Source organism: Bacillus rossius, chromosome 3, assembly GCF_032445375.1.
Source record: "Bacillus rossius redtenbacheri isolate Brsri chromosome 3, Brsri_v3, whole genome shotgun sequence".
Taxonomy (NCBI): Eukaryota; Metazoa; Arthropoda; class Insecta; order Phasmatodea; family Bacillidae; genus Bacillus; species Bacillus rossius.
In genome coordinates this window covers 1,280,048-1,299,828 of record NC_086332.1, presented here as the reverse complement: position 1 = coordinate 1,299,828, position 19,781 = coordinate 1,280,048, and the positions used below count along the sequence as shown (strand labels likewise).

Here is a 19,781-nt window from a genome sequence, read left to right as displayed (position 1 = left end):
ATAACCTGCAGATAACATTTACTTACAAAATATTTTTAAAATTATGTCTAAAGACTAAGTTACCATAATCTTTGCAATAATATCTATTACTATAATAACTTAGGTCTAATTAACAGAAACAAGGAAATTTCTTATTTAATTTCGGCACGCTTCAAATGCACACAAAGTAATGTGTATACCAAAACCTCTCGATCGAAGATAGAAAATTTTTAATCCAAGATGGTCAGGGTGGAGTACATTAAAAAATGCCTTGTGTACTCTTTTGCACAATGCAAAATTAGTCCTCTCCATCCAATATGGCATCTTTTCAAATCCAAGATGGCAGGGATGCGGCACATTGGAAGCTACCCTTGTGCATGTTATGGGACACCTCCTAGCAGAGTAAAAGCCAATTCAAGATGCCATAAATATGGCATATGATGGTACTGTCTGGCAACTGTATTTGAAATTTAAATTGCTGCTCCCTAGCAAACAATAGACCATTCAAGATGACAGACAGTGGCACCCTCTGGAAGCCTGGGCTGGAATTAAAGGCAGGTCCCTATGGGAAACAAAAATTTTTGAATTTAAACATGGTGCTCCCTACCGGATGACACTAGTACTAAAGTCTCAAAGACATACTTCGTGAGCGCATACTCCTTTATTTCTTTATTCTATGTACAATTAATCTGTTATCCAGTGACATCTGTGCCTGCCAACATGAACATGGTTGCGTCCCTAGGTTTGGGCCCGAGCTACCGCAAAATGTTTGTACTAAATAAATACTACTGGTGCCACCTACTTTTAAGCTTCGGAACTGAGGTAGCTGTCGCCAGCAGATGACATCACACTATCATCATCCCCTCCAACACACAATTGTCTTAATATATATTTGGGACTTGTTTTTCAACAACCTGTTAACCTAGGTTACTGCTCCTACTTCTGAGATCTATGTTTACTCATAATGATCATCACCCCTGCCCCGGAATCTGCTTGCTCCCTCTACTCAGACGACGAGGGGTGAAGTGATATGAATGGAGTGCTGCTTCACTGTTTCCCACTTGCAAAACGTTGGTTGTTTGGACTTGTGTATGTTTGGACTTGTGGTGTTTTTAAATTTGTGTAAATATGTTGGGACTTTGAGACATTCCTTATATCAAGACTGTGTTTGAACTTCCCGCGCTACTGGCTGCGGTAGCGCCACTAGCTGGCAGTGCCGGCAACTAGTCAGTCTTTGTTATCGCGCCGCCGCGGTAAGTCGTTCCGTCAGGAAGATGGTGTTATCAGTCCACAGTCAAAACATTTGGTCCTCCGGGCCGGATCTTGCCGGCGTGTTTAGTCTTTCAAGAAATAGTTTCGTAGGTGTTTAGTTTACTTCGTCGGCGTGCGTCGATATGCGTCGTTCAGTTCGAGTGTGGTCCGTTGACGTCTGAAGTGCATTGATCATATTTTTTTTGTACTCTGATGCAATTAACTTGCTCGTGTAAATGCATCAGACGTGAAGCACCCTATTGTTGTGTTTGTCACGGATTTGGAAATGATCGTATTTGTCCTGAGTGCGCCGCGCCGCGCTGTGACTTTAACCTCTCCTTTATATTACGTCGCCGTCCTTTATCCTTGTTCAGGGTCCATGACCTTTCCCTTGTTTGTCCCCTCGTCTCCTTTGTCCATAGTGTCTCGTCGCTGCCTTTGTCCTTTAGTGTCCTGTCGCTGCCTTTGTCCTTTAGTGTCCTGTCGCTGCCTTGGTCCTTTAGTGTCCTGTCGCTGCCTTGTTCGCCGTATCCCGCAGTTGCCTTTGTCCGTTACGTGACGTCACAGTTCTTTGTGTCAATGAATAAAGATTACGTGTTTTGACACAATAACAGTACATCATGAAGCCCATGTAGCTCGCATAATCTCATTTGAAAATTACTATTATTCAGCGATGGCCGCCGTGGAGTCCTTCACTATTGAATAGAGGGCTAGAGACTTAAAGGAGCAAACAAAGAGTATTTCATCCGGGAATTCTCACGTTGCTCTACCAAAAATAATGCTGCCACATTTCAATGGCAACCCTAGGGAGTGGATGAATTTTGCCAACCTGTTCACCACTCTTGTGACAACGAATGCCAACCTTACTGAGGTTGAGAGACTAGTGTACCTCAAAACCGCACTAAGTGATGAGCCACTTCAGTTGATTCAGTCGTTGACAATCACAGACGTGAATTTTAAAGTAGCCTGGAAATTACTCACTGATCGATATGACAACAAACGCTTAATCATATCTGTTCATGTTGAAGCCCTTCTGCAGGCACCTTTTGCATCTGCTGATGCACCAGCATCACTTCGACATCTTTTAACGGTTATCACGGAAAATGTGGCAGCATTGGCCGCACTTGATGTCCCAGTCAGTCAGTGGGATTTAATATTGCTTCCTATTCTCTGCAAGAGATTAGATGTGGTACTTCAAACCCAGTGGAAAATGACACTCACCGGTCAAGACCTACCATCCTTGGCCAAGTTCACCGAATACCTGGAAAAGCACTGTCGTGCTCAAGAGGCTGTGATATCATCCAGGGGAAAGGTACCCACAACACAGATCACTCGGCAGAAAAATTTCCCCTCTTTTGCACCTGTTCGTAAGTCTGTTCTGCCTAAATACCAAAGTGCAAATACTCATTGTTTAAGTGCTCTAAATTCAATCAGCTTAGTCCAACAGAGAGATACTCTGTAGTCAGACAACACAGACTATGTTTGAACTGCCTTAGATCATCACATCAAGCAAAAAACTGCCTCGTGGGTTCATCTTGTCGCCATTGTGGTTCACGTCATCATTCACTTTTACATTTTGAGGACGAAACTTGTGAGGATGAACAAGGTGATGCTGCTGCCGACTCTGCAGAGGAACAGTCGACTGTACTCGACGTAAATCCAACCTCAACATTATCCACTGTCACCTCTTGTAGTGCTGTGCACTCAGTGTCAACAGTCCTGTTGTGGACAGCCCAGGTTCAGATTCATGACGTGCGTGGAAACCCACATACGTTTCGGGCCCTGCTAGACTCTGCCAGTCTGCCTCGCAAAAATGCTCACCTACCCATAGAGGGTTTATCCAATACACCAGTGAATGTTGCCAAGTATTACACTTCTTTGGTAATTAGTCCAGTTGGTGAAGACAGTCCTCGGTTTGCTCTCGATGCCTTCATCCTTCCACGAATTGCTAATAGCTTGCCCAGTGTTCAGTTGCCTTCTGACACTCGTCAGTCTGTTGTTCACCTCAAGCTAGCGCATCCCTCATTTGATATCCCTGGTGCTGTAGATTTGCTTCTTGGAGCCGACTTGTTTCCACAATTATTGACTGGTGGTAAGTTAGAAGGCTCTCCCATGGCCCTCAACTCAGTACTGGGATGGGTCCTTATGGGAAAAGTGGAGACAGCATCTTGTAGAACTGCAACCTTTGTCACATCCATGGTGACCACCATTTCCCCCTTGGAGGAAGTAATGAAAAGGTTTTGGGAGCTGGAGGAATTTCCACACACACACTACCTCTCCCAAGATGACACTGTATGTGAAGAACTGTTCAAGAAAACACACTGTAGAAGTGCTGAGGGGCGGTATAGTGTTGCCCTGTCGTTCAGGAATCCCGAACCTGAATTGGGAACCTCTCGATCCCTTGCATTGAGCAGGTTTGAGCGTTTGGAGAGGCGACTGAGTGACAATGTTCCACTTCATGGAATGTATTCAGATTTCATGAAGGATTATTTGATGGCAGGCCACATGGAAAAGGTTCCAAAGTCACAGATTGATTGCTCTACTTCCTTTTACATTCCTCATCACTGCATAATCAAGCCAGACAGTTCAACCACCAAACTTTGTGTAGTCTTCGATGCGTCAGCCAAAGGTTCAACTGGAGTATCTCTCAATGATGAACTGCTCACGGGACCCAAGCTGCAGCAAGACATTGTTAAGGTACTAAGTAACTTCCGCCTTCACCCAGTGGTGTTTACCGCTGACATAAAGCAAATGTACAGGCAGATAGGTGTGCACAGAGAGCATCAAGATTTTCAACGAATTGTGTGGCGGTTCAATAAATCGGAACCAGTTGAAGATTATCGACTGAAAACCGTGATGTATGGAGCGTCCTCAGCACCTTATTTAGCAATTCGTACCCTGCATCAACTTGCTGCTGATGAGCGGGAACAGTTTCCTACTGCTTCAAGGACACTCTTGTCAGAAATTTATGTGGATGATGTTGTGATGGGAGCTGACTCAGTAGATGCAGCCTTGGAACTTCAGCGAGAACTCATGACACTTCTCGATAAAGGTGGGTTCATGTTACGCAAATTCATTAGTAATAATCCTGTGCTCCTGGAGTGGCTCCCTCCCGATGCTGTTCAACTGCCAAGGCCATTCTCCATGGACCAAGACAGTGAAGTAATAGTAAAGGTACTTGGGCTGCAATGGAACCCACTCTCGGACACCTACTCGTACAATGTCCAGGCTAGCTCTGAATCACCAACTAAACGCTCTATCTTGTCTAATTTGGCTCGCGTATTTGATCCTCTTGGTTTCCTGACACCCTTGACCATGTTCGCGAAGAGCCTCATCCAGGAATTATGGCTGAAGAAACTGGATTGGGATACAGTTCCACCGCCTGAGATTGTAAGAGTGTGGGAATGTTTCAGTAAAGACTTGCCACACTTGTCGTCCCTTACAGTTCCCAGACATGTCAAAGGCTGTTCAGATTGCTCTTATGAACTTCATGGATTCTGTGACAGCTCTGAGAAGGGTTATGCAGCTGTTGTGTACCTGCGTGTGAGTTGTAAGGGTGATGTGAAAGTACATCTCTTGGTTGCGAAGTCAAAGGTCGCACCTATCAAGGTAGTTTCATTGCCTCATTTAGAGTTATGTGGTGCTTTAGTGTTGGCTCGGTTGCTGCAGCATACTCTGGCAATTTACAAACACCATGTAATGTTGCAGAACCCTGCCCTCCTAAATAAATAATTTTCTTTTAAACTTCTGTTTGGTATATGTAAATAGTAATAAGTCAATGTTTTTTGAGTGATGTATAAGTTATGAAACAGTATAATCAGACGTTATGAATATTAATATATGTTATTTGCACGTGCTCTGTGTTTTAAGAAGGTATTTTGTATTTTATTAAACATTTTTAATCATTAGTAATTTTTATGTAATTATTCACAAATGAGCCGCTGTACTATATTTTTGCATGTTTAGGCCTACTTTTTCAGGTTATTTCTAAATGATTTTAATTTGGTAAAGTAATTTGTATTATAATTATTATTCTTAATTTTTATTAACGTGTTGTAATATAATTATAAATCACGGGACTGTGTCTGGGCTGGTGTGATGGTTAGAAAGAGAGGCATGAGAGGCCTGTAAGTGGGAGTGAGAAAGGAACAGTGCTTCCCCGCCAACCGAGATAAAGACGGTAATTCCCCCCTGCATGGGAACCGGGTGATAACTGCTCTCTCACGGTGTGGGAGAGAGAACGAGAATGGAAGTCCCCGATTTCGATGTGAAATTGAAAAGAGACTGATCAGGGGAAGCCCAGATTTCTGTGTGTACAAGATTTTTTTCATGTGTTGTAACTTGTTCTACGATTGGCTTGTATCTGTAAGCGTGAATGAAGAGTGCGTGTGATGGTCGGTGAGGTCAGGTGACTTCTCCTCCCTGCGTGGAGGAGAGAGTGGCATGAGATCACCAGTCGTCTGTCGATCGCTGCCACAGTAGGTCGCGTTCGGTGGCTTCTCACTAAATTATAATGTAATGTACTAATAGATAATTTCACGTTGGTGGTCGGAGCCAGGCCGAATATTAAATCAACCTAATTTGTTTTATTTTTTTTCGGACAATGAATTAGAAATTGCGGCCACCTTCGTCGGCAGTTGGCTCGGGGCGGAATTCGTTTTCGCTGGGTGCGGCCCTGTTCCAGGTCGCACCATCTTCGTGTACTTGCAGTAAAACATTACTGAAGGACGCTATTTTTTCCGTTATTTCTCATCACGCGAACTACGAGCAATTTTCGACAGTCAGATATACATGTGGAACGAGTGAATGAACAATTGTAAGTGTTTGGATTCGTCGGGGCATTCTGTTTGGAAAAAAATAAAAAACAACAAAAATTACAATCGGCGTTGAACTGTTTATTTTGTATATAACGAACCGTTATAACCATATTAAGCTTCAGTCCATAACTGCCTGGACTGACTCCCAAGTTGTTCTGGCCTGGGTCAATACTGCGCCACATCAGTTGAAGACTTTTGTGGTAAACAGAGTAAGTGAAATTCAAGACTGCACTGAAACCTCCTGGTGGCGACATGTACGTTCCGAAGACAACCCAGCAGACTGTGCCTCTCGAGGCTTGCTTCCTGTAGACTTGCTGAACCACTCGTTGTGGTGGTGTGGTCCACAGTGGCTAAGACATCAACCCTCTCAGTGGCCTGTCCAAATAGCATTTGATGACATGGCACCTAATTCAGTGGTGCTAGAGAAAAAGAACCTCGCTCTCATCAGTGTTGTAACACCTCATCAGTGTGATCAACTGCTGGAACGATGTGGTCGTCTGTCAAGACTGCTTCATGTAACATGCTACGTGTTGCGATTCATTCACAACTGCCGTGCCAAGCAGGCGAAGTTAGTAGGTCAGATTGGTACTCATGAGATAAAAGGGGCAATGCTGTTTTGGGTCAAACGAGTGCAAGCTATTGTTTTTGAGGGTGATATTACAGCTCTAAAAAATGATAAGTGTACATCCCCACAGCTTCGTAAACTGGTCCCATTCCTCGATCCCTCTGGAACGGTCAGGGTGGGCGGTCGATTGCCTCAGTCTAGTTTGCCCTTTGAGCACAAACATCCCATTCTGTTGCCAAAAACTCATCGATTCACAGATCTCATCATTAGTCATTACCACGAACTTAACCAGCACCCTGGACTACAAACTCTGCAAGGCATTCTCAGAGAAACCTTCTGGATCATCGCAGACAAGCAAGCAATACGTCGTCGTTTAGGTCGTTGCCTTAAATGTTTCAAGGCTAAACCCTCTACTCAAGCCCCATTAATGGGTGATCTCCCAGCCATGAGAGTTCAACAGGTGAAGCCCTTTTCCAAGGCAGGAGTGGACTATGCCGGTCCCTTCACCATAAAAATGGCACGTATTCGTCGACCTACCCTATTAAAGGCCTACATGTGCATCTTTGTATGCTGTACAACTAAGGCAGTGCATGTGGAACTGGCATCAGATCTGTCCACTGAAGTTTTCATTGGAGCTTACAAGCGCTTTCTTGCTCACTGGGGCCGATCATCAGACATTTATAGTGACTGTGGGACAAATTTTGTCGGAGCTCGCAATCATTTGCAAGAATTACAGCAGCTGTTGTCGTCATCAGAACACCAGAAAGGTGTTACAGAATCTCTGCAGCCACTTGGAGTGACATGGCACTTCAACCCCCCGTCTGCCCCGCACTTTGGTGGGCTATGGGAGGCAGGGGTGAAGTCCTTCAAGACACACCTCAGGGGAGTTATTGGCGAGCAGGTACTGACGTACGAGGAACTGTACACGGCCTTGGTGCAAGTGGAAGCTATCCTAAATTCAAGACCACTATGCCCACTGAGTTCAGATCCAAATGATCTGAAGGCTCTCACTCCAGGCCATTTTCTAACCCTTGAACCCTTGGTCGCGCTGTCTGAACCCACCTTGGAAGCCATCCCCATTGGCCGTCTGCAGCGTTTTCAGCTGGTGGAACGTATGCACCAAGACTTTTGGAAGCGTTGGCACCAAGACTACCTCCACACGCTGCAGCAGCGTGGCAAGTGGTCTCGACAAGACAGACCTATGGTACCAGATCAACTAGTGCTGCTCAAGGATGACAGGATCCCCCCCTTGCAGTGGCGTTTAGGACGCATCATTCAACTGCATCCAGGAAATGACAATATTCCTCGTGTTGCGACTGTCCGCACCTCTAATGGGATGATCAAGCTTCCTGCTGTAAAACTTTGCCCCCTACCAGTTGAATTTTGAAAACAGTGTTTCAAGGTGGGCGGTTATGTTTGGACTTGTGATGTTTTTAAATTTGTGTAAATATGTTGGAACTTTGAGACATTCCTTATATTAAGACTGTGTTTGAACTTCCCGCGCTACTGGCTGCGGTAGCGCCACTAGCTGGCAGTGCCAGCAACTAGTCAGTCTTTGTTATCGCGCCGCCGCGGTGAGTCGTTCCGTCAGGAAGATGGTGTTATCAGTCCACAGTCAAAACATTGGTAGTCAACCGTTATTAGGTTCATAGTTTATATTTAAAAACATAATAAATTTGAAATCTGCTGTCTGTTTTGAAGTGATTCCACAGAAGTGTAGGCTGCATCTTCAAATATAGAGAACTAAGCGAGTTATAACACTTGGTTTTTGGCCTCGCAGACACTAAATGCTCGAGAAGAAAGTATGGTGTATCGGTGATTTTTCCAGTTCAGAATAAAGCCATCTAATGCATATATTTCACATTCCATCAAATTCATTCATCGAAAACAATTGTTCATATGTCCATTAAATTAAATGTTATTGGGTAACTCGAATAAATAGTATAAATTATTATTAAGAAAAAATAAAACAAAAACATTAAACTAAATGTATACTTGATTGTACCTATCTTTTCCTTTGGCTGTATTTAATAATTTAAGAGAATAATCAAATTAGAGCATTATAAATGTAAAAGTGGTCTTATTAAAATCGTTTTTGTCACTAGTTCTTTTTTGTTAAGAATAGAAGTTGAAACGTTATGTTAGTTTCATTTAACGAAGATTGTACCAAATTTACAGATTCCCCGAGGTAAAAGTTGTAATATTATTTTATGTGAAATGAGACTTTACCTCAACCAGCATACTCCACTCTTCAGTAAACAGGAAAAAATTGAATCCAATAAGATTGCAGGAGGTATGTATTTCAGTCAACCTTTAAACTTTTTTTCCTTTGTTCTATGGTCAGTCCTTTTACATGCCAAGTGCTTTACACAAGCATCATGTTTAAGTTTCCTACCGGAATTCTTAAGTGTGCCTGTTTAATTGCTAATAAACATTGTGAATAACAATTTCTGATTTCAACAAAGTGTGCCTGCTGTCTAGTGACTCATGTCACGACCACTCACCATCCCTGCTCAGTACTTCAAAACAGAATGCTGGCATTTTTATTATTAATGTTCATTCATACATGGAATAGTTACCTGGACCACAACAAGTGTACGATGTAGGGCCTAAATGCATGCAACTACTCACTCCTGCAGGAAGAAGTCCCCGGCGGGGCCAGGAGCCACGCTCAGGCCGGGGGCACACTCTGCGGCAATGTCGGCCAGCGTGCCGAGGAACAGCTGAGCAGTGGCCCAGTCCACGAGGCCCGAGCCGGCCGAGAAGGCCAGGCTGTGGTCCAGCCGCACACAGGAGTCCTCCAGCAACCCCAGGGGGCCTGCCAGCTCGTACACCACATTGCCCTTCTCGCCGTGCACCCACTGGCACCCGAAGTCCGTGACCACGCCCCCTGCACAAGCACTGCTCTCGGAGCGGTGGCGCACGGCCAACACAACCCCATTGCATTACAGTACACTCACCGAATGTCTTGGTGCAGATTCGGCCACCCACCCTGTCCTCAGCCTCCAGTATGAGGAAGTCGTGCACACCCCTCTCGGCCAGGCGACAGGCCGCAGCTATGCCGGCGGCTCCTGCCCCCACGATCAGCACTCTGGTGCGGGTAGACATGCCTGGTGCGAGTGTGGTCTCCGCCTGCAGGACAGTGTTATAAGACCCTGTCCTCAGCCTCCAGTATGAGGAAGTCGTGCACGCCCCTCTCGGCCAAGCGACAGGCCGCAGCTATGCCGGCGGCTCCTGCCCCCATGATCAGCACTCTGGTGCGGGTAGACATGCCTGATGCGAGTGTGGTCTCCGCCTGCAGGACAATGGTATAAGATCCTGTCTGCGAAGATGACAAATAACAAAGGGGTAGATCGGTCAAAGTGGGACACATCTCGGACTGTGATCACCACGTGGCCAGCAGGCAGCAGGTATGACCCTATTGGCTATTCTGGTAGGTTGGGTACTTATTCTTATATGACACTTAAACATGTGCTACTTGAGACATGGCCTGTCTTAGCCCTACAGCCTAGGCTCACACAGCACGTATTATTTACCAGTGGCGTAGCGTGGGTGGGGCGGAGGGGGCGGCCCGCCCCGGGCGGCAGCCCGCGGGGGCGAGTCGCCGGTGAAGCGGGTTGAGATCTGATCTATGATTCATTCATTACATGTGTCAGACACACTATAATGTTCCATTTTTATCTAAAATTTTGCGCACCAACTATTTTTTAATATTTATTTAAAAGAAAAACTGCGAAATCACTGACAGAGCTCTTTATAACGTTTGTTTGTTTACATAGGAACGGCAACATCGCATCACGCCGCGCCGCCCGGCGCGCGCGAGCCGAGTTGAGCGGCACTCCTTATTATGTTCATTACTCATACAAAATCTTTTGTTTCACGCGTCGGCCCGTGTCGATGCCTCTCTTTCGCACTCATTGAATTTAGTACTACGCATTGTACTGTAAAGTTTGACCTTAACCCAGGGCAAACCAAACAACTTCCGCAAACCGGGACACAGTAAAACTCCTATATTGCCCCGTACCGCGAGCGCAGGTAAACCCAAAAAAATATTAAAACCCAAACTAATAGCACGCTTAAAAAATACTAATAAGGTTGCGAACAGTGAGAGGAGGCAGCAAGTTAAAAAGACGCAAAATTTATATGACAACATTTAATATATATATATATATATATATATATATATATATATATATATAATAAAATCGTTTCATCACAAATCGGCGCATCCATCATAAAATACATACCCTATTACTACTTATAAAAAATAGCTATATAATAATAAAAAGGCATTAAAAATATATAAGAACATATTAATACAAATACAAATACAAATATAGATACGCACCGGGCGTATCACCGCTGTAAATACCAATTAACATAGGCGAAATCTAGCAAAAAATTGACACACCTTAACATGCAAATAAATATACCAAAAATTTAGCAAATTACAAATTATGGGTTTACAAGCCCTTCTCAGTTAAGTCATTTTCTAACGGTCGACGCCTTTTTTCTTCTAGGTCTGGCAGGGATTGGGTGAAACACGCTGAACGTAAAATCCCAGTTTCAGTTTTATTAGTCCGTTAATTTAAATCCCAAAAATCCACAAATTATAGTTTCGCACCAGGGGTCAAAGGGGTCAACGGGGCAGTGGCACGACTGGCACTTACTTGCTTTTTGACGTCGTGATGTCCGGTCACCAAATACACTCGTTTGCTCACGAGTGTTTTTAATGGCAAACCCTTGCCATTATACGTTACCGTAGCTGCAGGTAATTGTACGGATATGACGAATTCTTCGCCATACCGTCTTGGAGTTTATTTCGGCGCACATAATTCATCCTTGGAAAATCCTCGCGATATTCACACACGCCTCACCAACCACTCGCGTTCATCGTACCAAAGCGTTCTAAATTATATAAATAAACCCCGTTCATATTCAAAAAGGAACACCGCCGTCTCACCTGACGTCACACAATCAGCTGTTCTGCTCGCGCGCCGTCTAGCGCAGCGATTACCAACATATTCGGTAGTGTCCTCGAACTTTCCAGACCAATTTAATAACTTAAAATCTTAAACTTTAAAATAATAAGACTAAACAAGAGTTACAAATTTCTTTTTTAAAACAACATATAACAATCTTAAATCCAAAATTTCTCGTATTACCAGGGCATCCGAAAGATTAATAAAATACGTTAACCATTTCTGCCAACATAAACATTATCAAAGGTAGCAGCTGTAGCACACATGCTACAGTACTGATGTTTGTTTGTTTTAGTGCATCGTGAAGTACCGTTACGCAATCACGCTTTACTCGTATGTTTGTTTCGCGAGGGTTTCGGATACGGAACGAAAGTCATTTTGATTGTGTTTCGATCTTTTAAATACTGTTGAATCTTCTAAAACTAAACATTTAGAACTTTACGCAATCTTTGAACTAGTTTTTGAAAATGAAAAGAGTCAAAGAAAGCGTTGCGGAATTCCGCAAAAAAAAAAAAAAAAAAGGCTAAGAAAGAAGCAGATGCGAAGAAGTCTCAAGGTGCATTACTGAAATATTTTAGTTCCAGTTCTGGTTCGAAAGCCACGTTAACGTCTTCGGTGGCATCCTGCAGCAGCGGAAGTGATTCCAGTGTAAGTAGGTATATGATTCCTCCATCTAGAATCATGCATGGCCTAGAATTACCCCAGTTATTTATTATTATTATTTATTTATTGTTTACAAAAGTTACAAAAATTTCTTACATTAGTCTCGCAAAACCTATTCACCTAGGTTTGTCTGCGAGTACGGAGTCACACTCGTTCATTAAATCTTATTCACTTAAAATTGCTCTAATAGCTGTTTGAACATTGATTATTGTTTAAAAAGTATGGAGTATATTAACATAAATTACATTGAGTTAAGGTACATCTTTTTAAGTTTACGACTGAATTTTGTCCTGCTACTTGAATTTAAAACTTCAATAGGAGATGTTTTATAAATCTAGTAGTAGTCTAGGAATATATATATATATTTTTGTTTTTGGATAACTTGATTATTTATGGTACCTGTCATACAAAGAAAACATAATTTTTCATTTAGCTCAAAAATGGCACCAACGATTTTTCTCAAATTTCTCGTCATTTTATATTTTAATAACATCTATAACATGGCTTACTCAGTCAGTTTTTACCGGGAAACTCTAAATAAGGTTGCTGCCATACAAAATCAATTTTGTTTGTAAATTTTCCTATAAGCCCGGCAAACCGCGCCGTCACCAAAACCACTTTTGTTTTGTGATAGATAAAATACTTATTTGAAATTCGAACGTGTCCTCCGGCCAATATTCATGGGAATACATAACTTATTTTACAGGTACAAGAAGAAGACGTACCTGCCGTCGCAGTTGGAAGTAGTTCTGGTCCCACCACAGAGCAGGGTCAAGACCAAGTCGACTCATCAAAAGTACCTCAAGCATCTAGTCATAAGCCTGCAGAAAAAGTGAATGTTGCCAAAGAAGACATAATTGAAATCGTGCCTTCTGCTCCTGCCGAAATCAAAGATGTGAATCTCGACGATGTAGGTTGCTGGCCTTCTCCTATGACCGACGAAGTAAGAACGCTTCTAGTACGTCGCGGATCTGACTCAGTACAGCACATCGATTCCAAATTTGCCGATGTTGTTCGCTCAGGGACTTCAACGAAAGGCGGTACCCGAAAACTAACCAAAGAGTGGTTCTACAAACCATTATCTAACGGTGAAAAGGTTCTCCGAACATGGATGGTGTACTCGCCTTTGAAGCAATCCTTGTATTGTTTTTCTTGCAAGCTGTTTGGCAATTCCGGCTCTAACTTCGCATCTGAAGAAGGATTCAACAAATGGTGGAAGCTAAATCCAAGAATAGGAGACCATGAAAATAGCCTGGGCCATGAACAGAGCTTCTTGAAATGGAAGGAGTTGGAAGTTCACCTGAACTGTAAAGCAACCATCGATCAGAAACAACAAGAAGTTTTCGAAAGTGAGGAGAAGAAGTGGAGGGATGTACTGTACAGGTTGCTGAATATTATCCAGTTCTTAGCCAAACAGAATCTGGCCTTCAGAGGACATCGAGAATACATTCGAGGAGATGATAGTGGCAATCGCGGGAACTTTCTGGAGTTAGTGCACCTCCTAGCTAAATACGACCCTCTTCTAATGGAACACCTGACAAAGATAAAGCTGGGAGCAAGAGTCTCAGTTTCGTATCTATCTCCAGAAACCCAGAATGAATTTATAAACTTACTGGGACAGCAAGTTCGATCCACCATCATCCGTCGTATTCAAGAAGCTAAATATTATTACGTAATCTTCGACAGTACACCAGACATCTCCCACAATGACCAAATGAGCCAAGTTCTGCGATACATACATATCGAAGGAGAAAAAGTCGCCGTGGTAGAATCTTTCATTGACTTCTTCGAACCAAAAGGGAAAAATGCAGAAGATCTCAGCAACGATATAATCGCGAAGATAACATCAGACGGACTGGACATACAGAATCTGAGAGGACAGGCTTATGACAATGCTGACACAATTTCAGGGATCCACAATGGAGTTCAAGCCCGGATTAAAGCACTGAATCCGAAAGCTATATTCGTTGCATGCACAAACCACTCACTAAAATTGGCTGGGGTACACGCTGCTTCTGAATCAGTGGATTCCGTGACGTTTTTTGGACCTCTGGAGAAGCTGTTTGCCTTCTTTTCCGCATCAACTGTTCGATGGAACGCTTTGGTTGCCGTCACAGGTCAAGCAGTAAAACGAGTCACTGAAACGCGCTGGAGTGCTAGACATGTAGCTGTCAAGATGCTTAAAAATAAGTTTGAGGTAGTTCTTGAGGTACTGGAACAATTAACAGATTCATCTCAAACTTCCGAAACAAGATCGGGAGCCATTCTTCTCCTGACAGCCATGCAGTAATTTAACTTCCTAACTTTTCTTGGCTTTTGGGCTGCAGTGCTACCTGAAGTAGATGACGCACAGATTTACCTGCAGCAACGAGGACTAAGTGTGGATAAGTGTGCTCAGAAACTCTGCGCTTTGAAAACCCTCTTAGTGGAAAGTAGAGACCGTTTCGTGCAAGAAGCAATTGACTTTGCTAAGACTCTCTGCGAAAAACTCGGAATCGAACTCAAAACGAGAAGAATTCGCAGGAAAAAACGCATGCATGGCGATGAATCTTCTGAAGATGCAGCTTTGTCTCACGAACAGGAAATCCGTCGAGAGATTATCGCATCATTCGACAAGATCATTCAAGAAATGACGACTGGATTCCAGCAAATTCAAGAAATATCGGACAAGTCAGCCAGCGAAACTTTTGGACAGCAAGTTCAAGTGTGATCTTTCCCATGTATTAGAAGACATCGACAAGGACGAGTTTCAGATGGAGCGGAAGCGTCTTCAGCAGTTTGTTGTTGTTGCCTGTTCTGAATCAGAGGAAGATATAAGTGGTAAAGGACCACTGGAGCTCCTCCAGTTCATTCAAAAACTGAATCTCGGAATTTCGGTTCCAAATATAGTCATCTTGATTCGTATATATTTGACTTTGGCGATTAGTGTTGCAAGTTGTGAGAGAAGTTTTTCGAAGTTGAAGCTAATAAAAAATTACCTCAGGTCTTCTATGAGCTCCGTTAGACTATCAAACTTGGCTATATTGTCGATTGAACAAGAATTGGCTGCTAATATTGATTTTGACAAAGTTATTTCTGACTTCGCTGTTCATAAGGCCCGTAGAATCCGCTTGTAAAACCGCTCATCCTGTTTTAACTTCAATAAAAGGTATCTCATTGCATGTGAAATTTAATTTTAATTAAGCACCTATAGAATGTGGGCGGCAAAATGGGTCTCCCGCCCCAGGCGCCGAGATGGCACGCTACGCCACTGTTATTTACATCACATTTTTGTGAAAATGGACCGTCTCATACTCTTAATTCATGGTGAATTTTTTGGGCTGTCTGGACTTAGGACCTCACCGTGTGGGTGCAAAATGGGACAGCCAACGGCAATTTACTGTATTAAATTGAAATGGCACGAAATACAAAAACACAAGAATGTATTGGTTGTGACACAGATGCGCGATTTGTCAGAACTTACACGAATCAATACAAAAACACAAGAGCTTGGTAATTATCACTTTAATAGGTCGCCATGCTTACACAAACAAATCTTTAATAATGCATGCTTGCAGAACATTAAAATACCACGTGTTTCGTAGTAATAGAATCAAGTAGTAAAATCAATAATCCTAAATGGCCATGAGCTGTACCTAAATTAAGCAATAGCTTCATGGGCTCTAAATGCGGATCCCAAAAGTCCCCGGCCGTATTAAATGAAAGAAGTGTAAGGGGTACGGTGATCACATACCACAGTAGCCTTGTTTGAGAGATACTTTAAATGTCTTTAGACGAATGTCCATTAATTAAGGCCTGGGACGCACAACCCGTAACTAGGTGATATCAATATTAGATAAAATATAAAAATATCCGAGTTGGCATTGATAATTAAGTTACATTTCTGGTGAGTTTAAGCCAGCAAATCGGTTTGGAGTATTAGTAAGTGGTGGGGAGGGGCGTGATGTCGGAATTAAAAAAGGTTTAGTGGGCACATGTGCCTAGCCCTAATGGTTGTAGATTATGAACTGAACGAGTGCCGAATGGCTGTGCACAGCATTGCCAACCCTTCAGCAGAAAAAAGTCCATACGAAAATGTCATTTGGACCGTATTTCCCGATCCAGGTCCATACATTAATTTTTTTTTACGATTTTATTAATTAAAACTATTGCACAATAATGACTTCATGATTTAATTTTGCCATGAAATAGAATTACGAAATAAACGAAATAAAATCTTGTTCTTACCCAACACATTTATGGAATAAACGACTTGTGACATCACAACAGATTGCATGCTGGGAAGAAATAGCAGTTTTTTTCACAAACAACCGCACTTCTGTCGTAGGATCAATGCTACGTGCTTGTAACGCGACTCCAGCTAAAGTATAAGATAAACACCAAATACAAGTTTGAAATTACTGCCCATTATTAAAATATGTTTAAACGCTGAGAAATCTGCGAGAATTATTCCCTTATTGTCAACAGCAGTAAGGGTTATTTTCGTAGACTCGTTTATTATGGATGAAATGCCTAGTAACAAAACTTATTTATTTACAAAATTTATTGATGAGATTGAACTAGATGTATAAATTAATGTATAAAAACTGTTCAGCCCATGTTATTACATACATTTTCAGACATTATTTGTGCAAAATCAGCTGTTCCTATACCCATGATTCAGTGCACAAACGCTCTTGGACAAGTCGTCTATTGAGTAATATAACACGTCGGGTCATAACGTTAATGATATGTGTAAATCAAAAATCTTATCACTGCTTATCAAAACAAAATATATTACAAACCTGCTGAAAACATTGCCCCACTTGACCTATTAAATTAAAAACAAATCCTTTTCGCAGACAAAACAATGAAAATATGCCTTGTCACTTATAAATAGAAGAACGTTACTCACCAGATATATATATTACTACTGGATCTTTTTATCAGCGTCCAACTCCAACCAGGTAGTACGGGCATTCCCCTTTGGTTTAAAATTACGAAGCGCCGTATTCCCCGCACGGTAGCCATAATAGGCCCACGTAGAAGTGTATGAAATGTTGAGATTTTCAAAACTAGTTAGATATTATTGAAACAATTGTGTCAAATATTTTATTGGGTAGAAACCACATACTACTTGTGTTGATTGGACCATACAAATGGCGTTCGATCCAAGGGCAGGACCGTACGTCCGTACACACAGTGAAATTACCGTACATGTACGGTCAGGACCGTACGGTTGGCAACGCTGGCTGTGCGTCGTAAGAGCCATAGAAGAGGGAGGGTATAAGAGCCAGCTGCCCGCAAAAAAGTCGTTAACTGCCGGATAGGTCACATTATGTTTTGAGCGGAATCGCGCTAATTCAAGAATTGGTTAATAATTATTACTGATGAAATAATGTCATATTTGTACTGATTTTTAAAGATTAATACAAATTGAGATATAATCCCCGGTTGATTACTGCTGGTGCAACAATCGATACATTGGTGTTGATGTGTGTATTCGCGGCTTTACACTATGCTGAACTACTTTACACTCGGAATGCGTTTTTGTCTCGCGCACTAAGTTGACGCAGCGATGCGTCTGAGCGGCCTATGTGGACCGAGGGAACACCGACCAAGTTCCGAAGGGGTCCAGCACCAAAGTTATGTGTCGCTGGAGCAGCAGTGCATGTAATACTAAATCAGTGTCGCCAGGTTGAACATCGCACTAAGAATATGTGAGCTCGTGGTGAGGATCAAGACTGCATACAAGCAGCTTGGCCCAGGCACGCCCCAACAGGTGACACCATAACAATGAAAAGGAAAAGTGACTCATAAAGAGAGCGGACAGGTTTAGAGCCCTGTCTAGCTCTGAATTGGACTTCCCAGTAATTTCGAAACCTGACAGCCCACGAGGCCAGCTTCAGCCTCAAAGGTAATTCAAGAAAACTGCCACATATTACCATATCATATTGAAAGAGCTAGGGACAACCTGTGTCGTGGAAGATCCGGCCACCGAGACTCCAGTTCGAGCCAAGGATGCCGCCGGTGGAACCGCCTACAATGGACGACTTCTTGAAGGTCATAAAGCAATGCACTACCTTCAAGTCAGACTTCAAGCTGTCCTAAACAGTCGTACTCAGTTGCCGACTGTTAGAAATGTTGTGTTCACATTGTCGATGACCGAACATGTTCAAAAATGGCTTTTAACGTATAAAAAAAAACATAGTATTGACCACCTAACTATTCTAACTTTAACTATAGGCAAATTCACATCATTAGTAGGTAGTTATTGACTTCTTTTATTTCACTTCAATAATATGGAGGCTCTAGCAACTACTAGGCTATAACTGTTAATATACAGCAGATTAAATTATCTGGATGTAGGTTCCTCCCGGAGTGCTGATCAGCAGCACACAAACCTGCCTGTGGGGCACTCTTGCACTCAGCTGGTCGTGTCTCCTTGTCTCCTGGCGCCGCTACTGCGCGACACACGAGGTCTGCTCAGTACAAAAACCTGTTTGTAGAAAGTGTAGCTCCAAGGTCACTGTTACATCATGCAGCTGGCTGTACTAGCTTATCAGCAGCTTGTTGAAATCTGTAGAGCGAATCAACGACTCTAGAGATATGTAGGCCGCTTGCTTGCGGAGGCGTGCCGAGATATCTCGAGTTTGACCAGCTGATGTGGAGTTACGTAGTTTTTAATAAAGTTTTGAAGAAATTTGAGGAAAAATGTTGCTAGGTTAGTTCGGGTTGGGCGGGATTTTTAATAAATCAGTGGAGAGCCATATATAGGCCTAATTCCAGTTTTAATTTACAAAATGTTTTATTGTGTCTGGTATTTTGCCGCCAATTTTCTGAAAATTCAAAAAGTCAAGGTTTAACACACTAACTCAGCAGCTGGTATTTGCATTGTGATTATACTCATCGGGCAGTTTTCAGGTTTTTTAAAAATTATGATTTCATGTTAGAACTGTTGTTATTAGTGGCATCTTGTGCCATGTGTTTAATGTTTACATGTTTGTTATTTGTTTCGGTGCCCATCAGGGTATTTTAGCAGGAGACCAAAGAAGCACTGCACTCAGCAGTTTGTTTTAAAAATCCAACACATATCTAATTTGCGTTATCGTTCAGTACAGGCGGACATTCTCCCTGAACAAGCTGCAATGTTAAATCAGAAACTTCCCCCTGTGAGACTGCATGGACGTAAAAATCGCAACCCTCGACAGTGCCAGGGGAGAAGTATGCAGGTTAGTGGACGGAACGTTTTATGGCATGTGTTTGTTGCTATTGTATTAAAAATTGCCTGGCACTAAACCAGTGTTGTAGTGGGCCATAAAAATATGCCTGCAAATCCATTTAATTGAGTAAATAATTTAGCACATATTTAATTTAAGTTTATGGTATAACAAATGTGTAACATGCCACCGACTTGGAAAACTTTTGATAATTCATATTTTCATAATCAAACATACTTTCGTATTCTACAGCTTTGCTTAGAAACACAGAAAAGTCATTTCTTTATTTCAATATTTTATGTTTAACACAAACTAATGTAATAAG

At 42.4% G+C, this 19,781-nt stretch overlaps 2 protein-coding genes across 6 annotated transcripts in view; one reads left to right on the top strand and one right to left on the bottom strand.

Annotated features, from left to right (window-relative positions):
- Nucleotides 1-18,862, bottom strand: part of LOC134530082 (spermine oxidase-like) — a 29,352-nt gene extending 10,490 nt beyond the window's left edge. For 2 of the 5 annotated variants that reach the window (XM_063364662.1, XM_063364664.1), the window contains exons 1-3: nt 18,641-18,787; nt 9,573-9,744; nt 9,244-9,502 (exon numbers count right to left, since the gene is read on the bottom strand). In XM_063364662.1, the coding sequence (XP_063220732.1) occupies nt 9,244-9,502; nt 9,573-9,720 (407 nt within the window). In that variant the 5' untranslated portion in view covers nt 9,721-9,744; nt 18,641-18,787. Of the gene's footprint in view, nt 1-9,243; nt 9,503-9,572; nt 9,745-11,282; nt 11,680-18,640 lie in introns of those variants that run through there. The other 3 variants (XM_063364661.1, XM_063364665.1, XM_063364663.1) reach the window with 3 other exon arrangements.
- Nucleotides 11,900-15,371, top strand: LOC134530083 (zinc finger MYM-type protein 1-like). Its single transcript, XM_063364666.1, has 2 exons — nt 11,900-12,242; nt 12,964-15,371. Exon 2 carries the CDS (start codon nt 13,189-13,191, stop codon nt 14,545-14,547), a length of 1,359 nt encoding a protein of 452 aa, XP_063220736.1. The 5' UTR covers nt 11,900-12,242; nt 12,964-13,188; the 3' UTR covers nt 14,548-15,371.
- Nucleotides 18,863-19,781: the final 919 nt, after the last annotated feature.

Bases quoted from the DNA above. Each gene is read 5' to 3' on its own strand.
- LOC134530083 (XM_063364666.1), top strand. From the start codon at position 13,189: ATGACCGACGAAGTAAGAACGCTTCTAGTACGTCGCGGATCTGACTCA.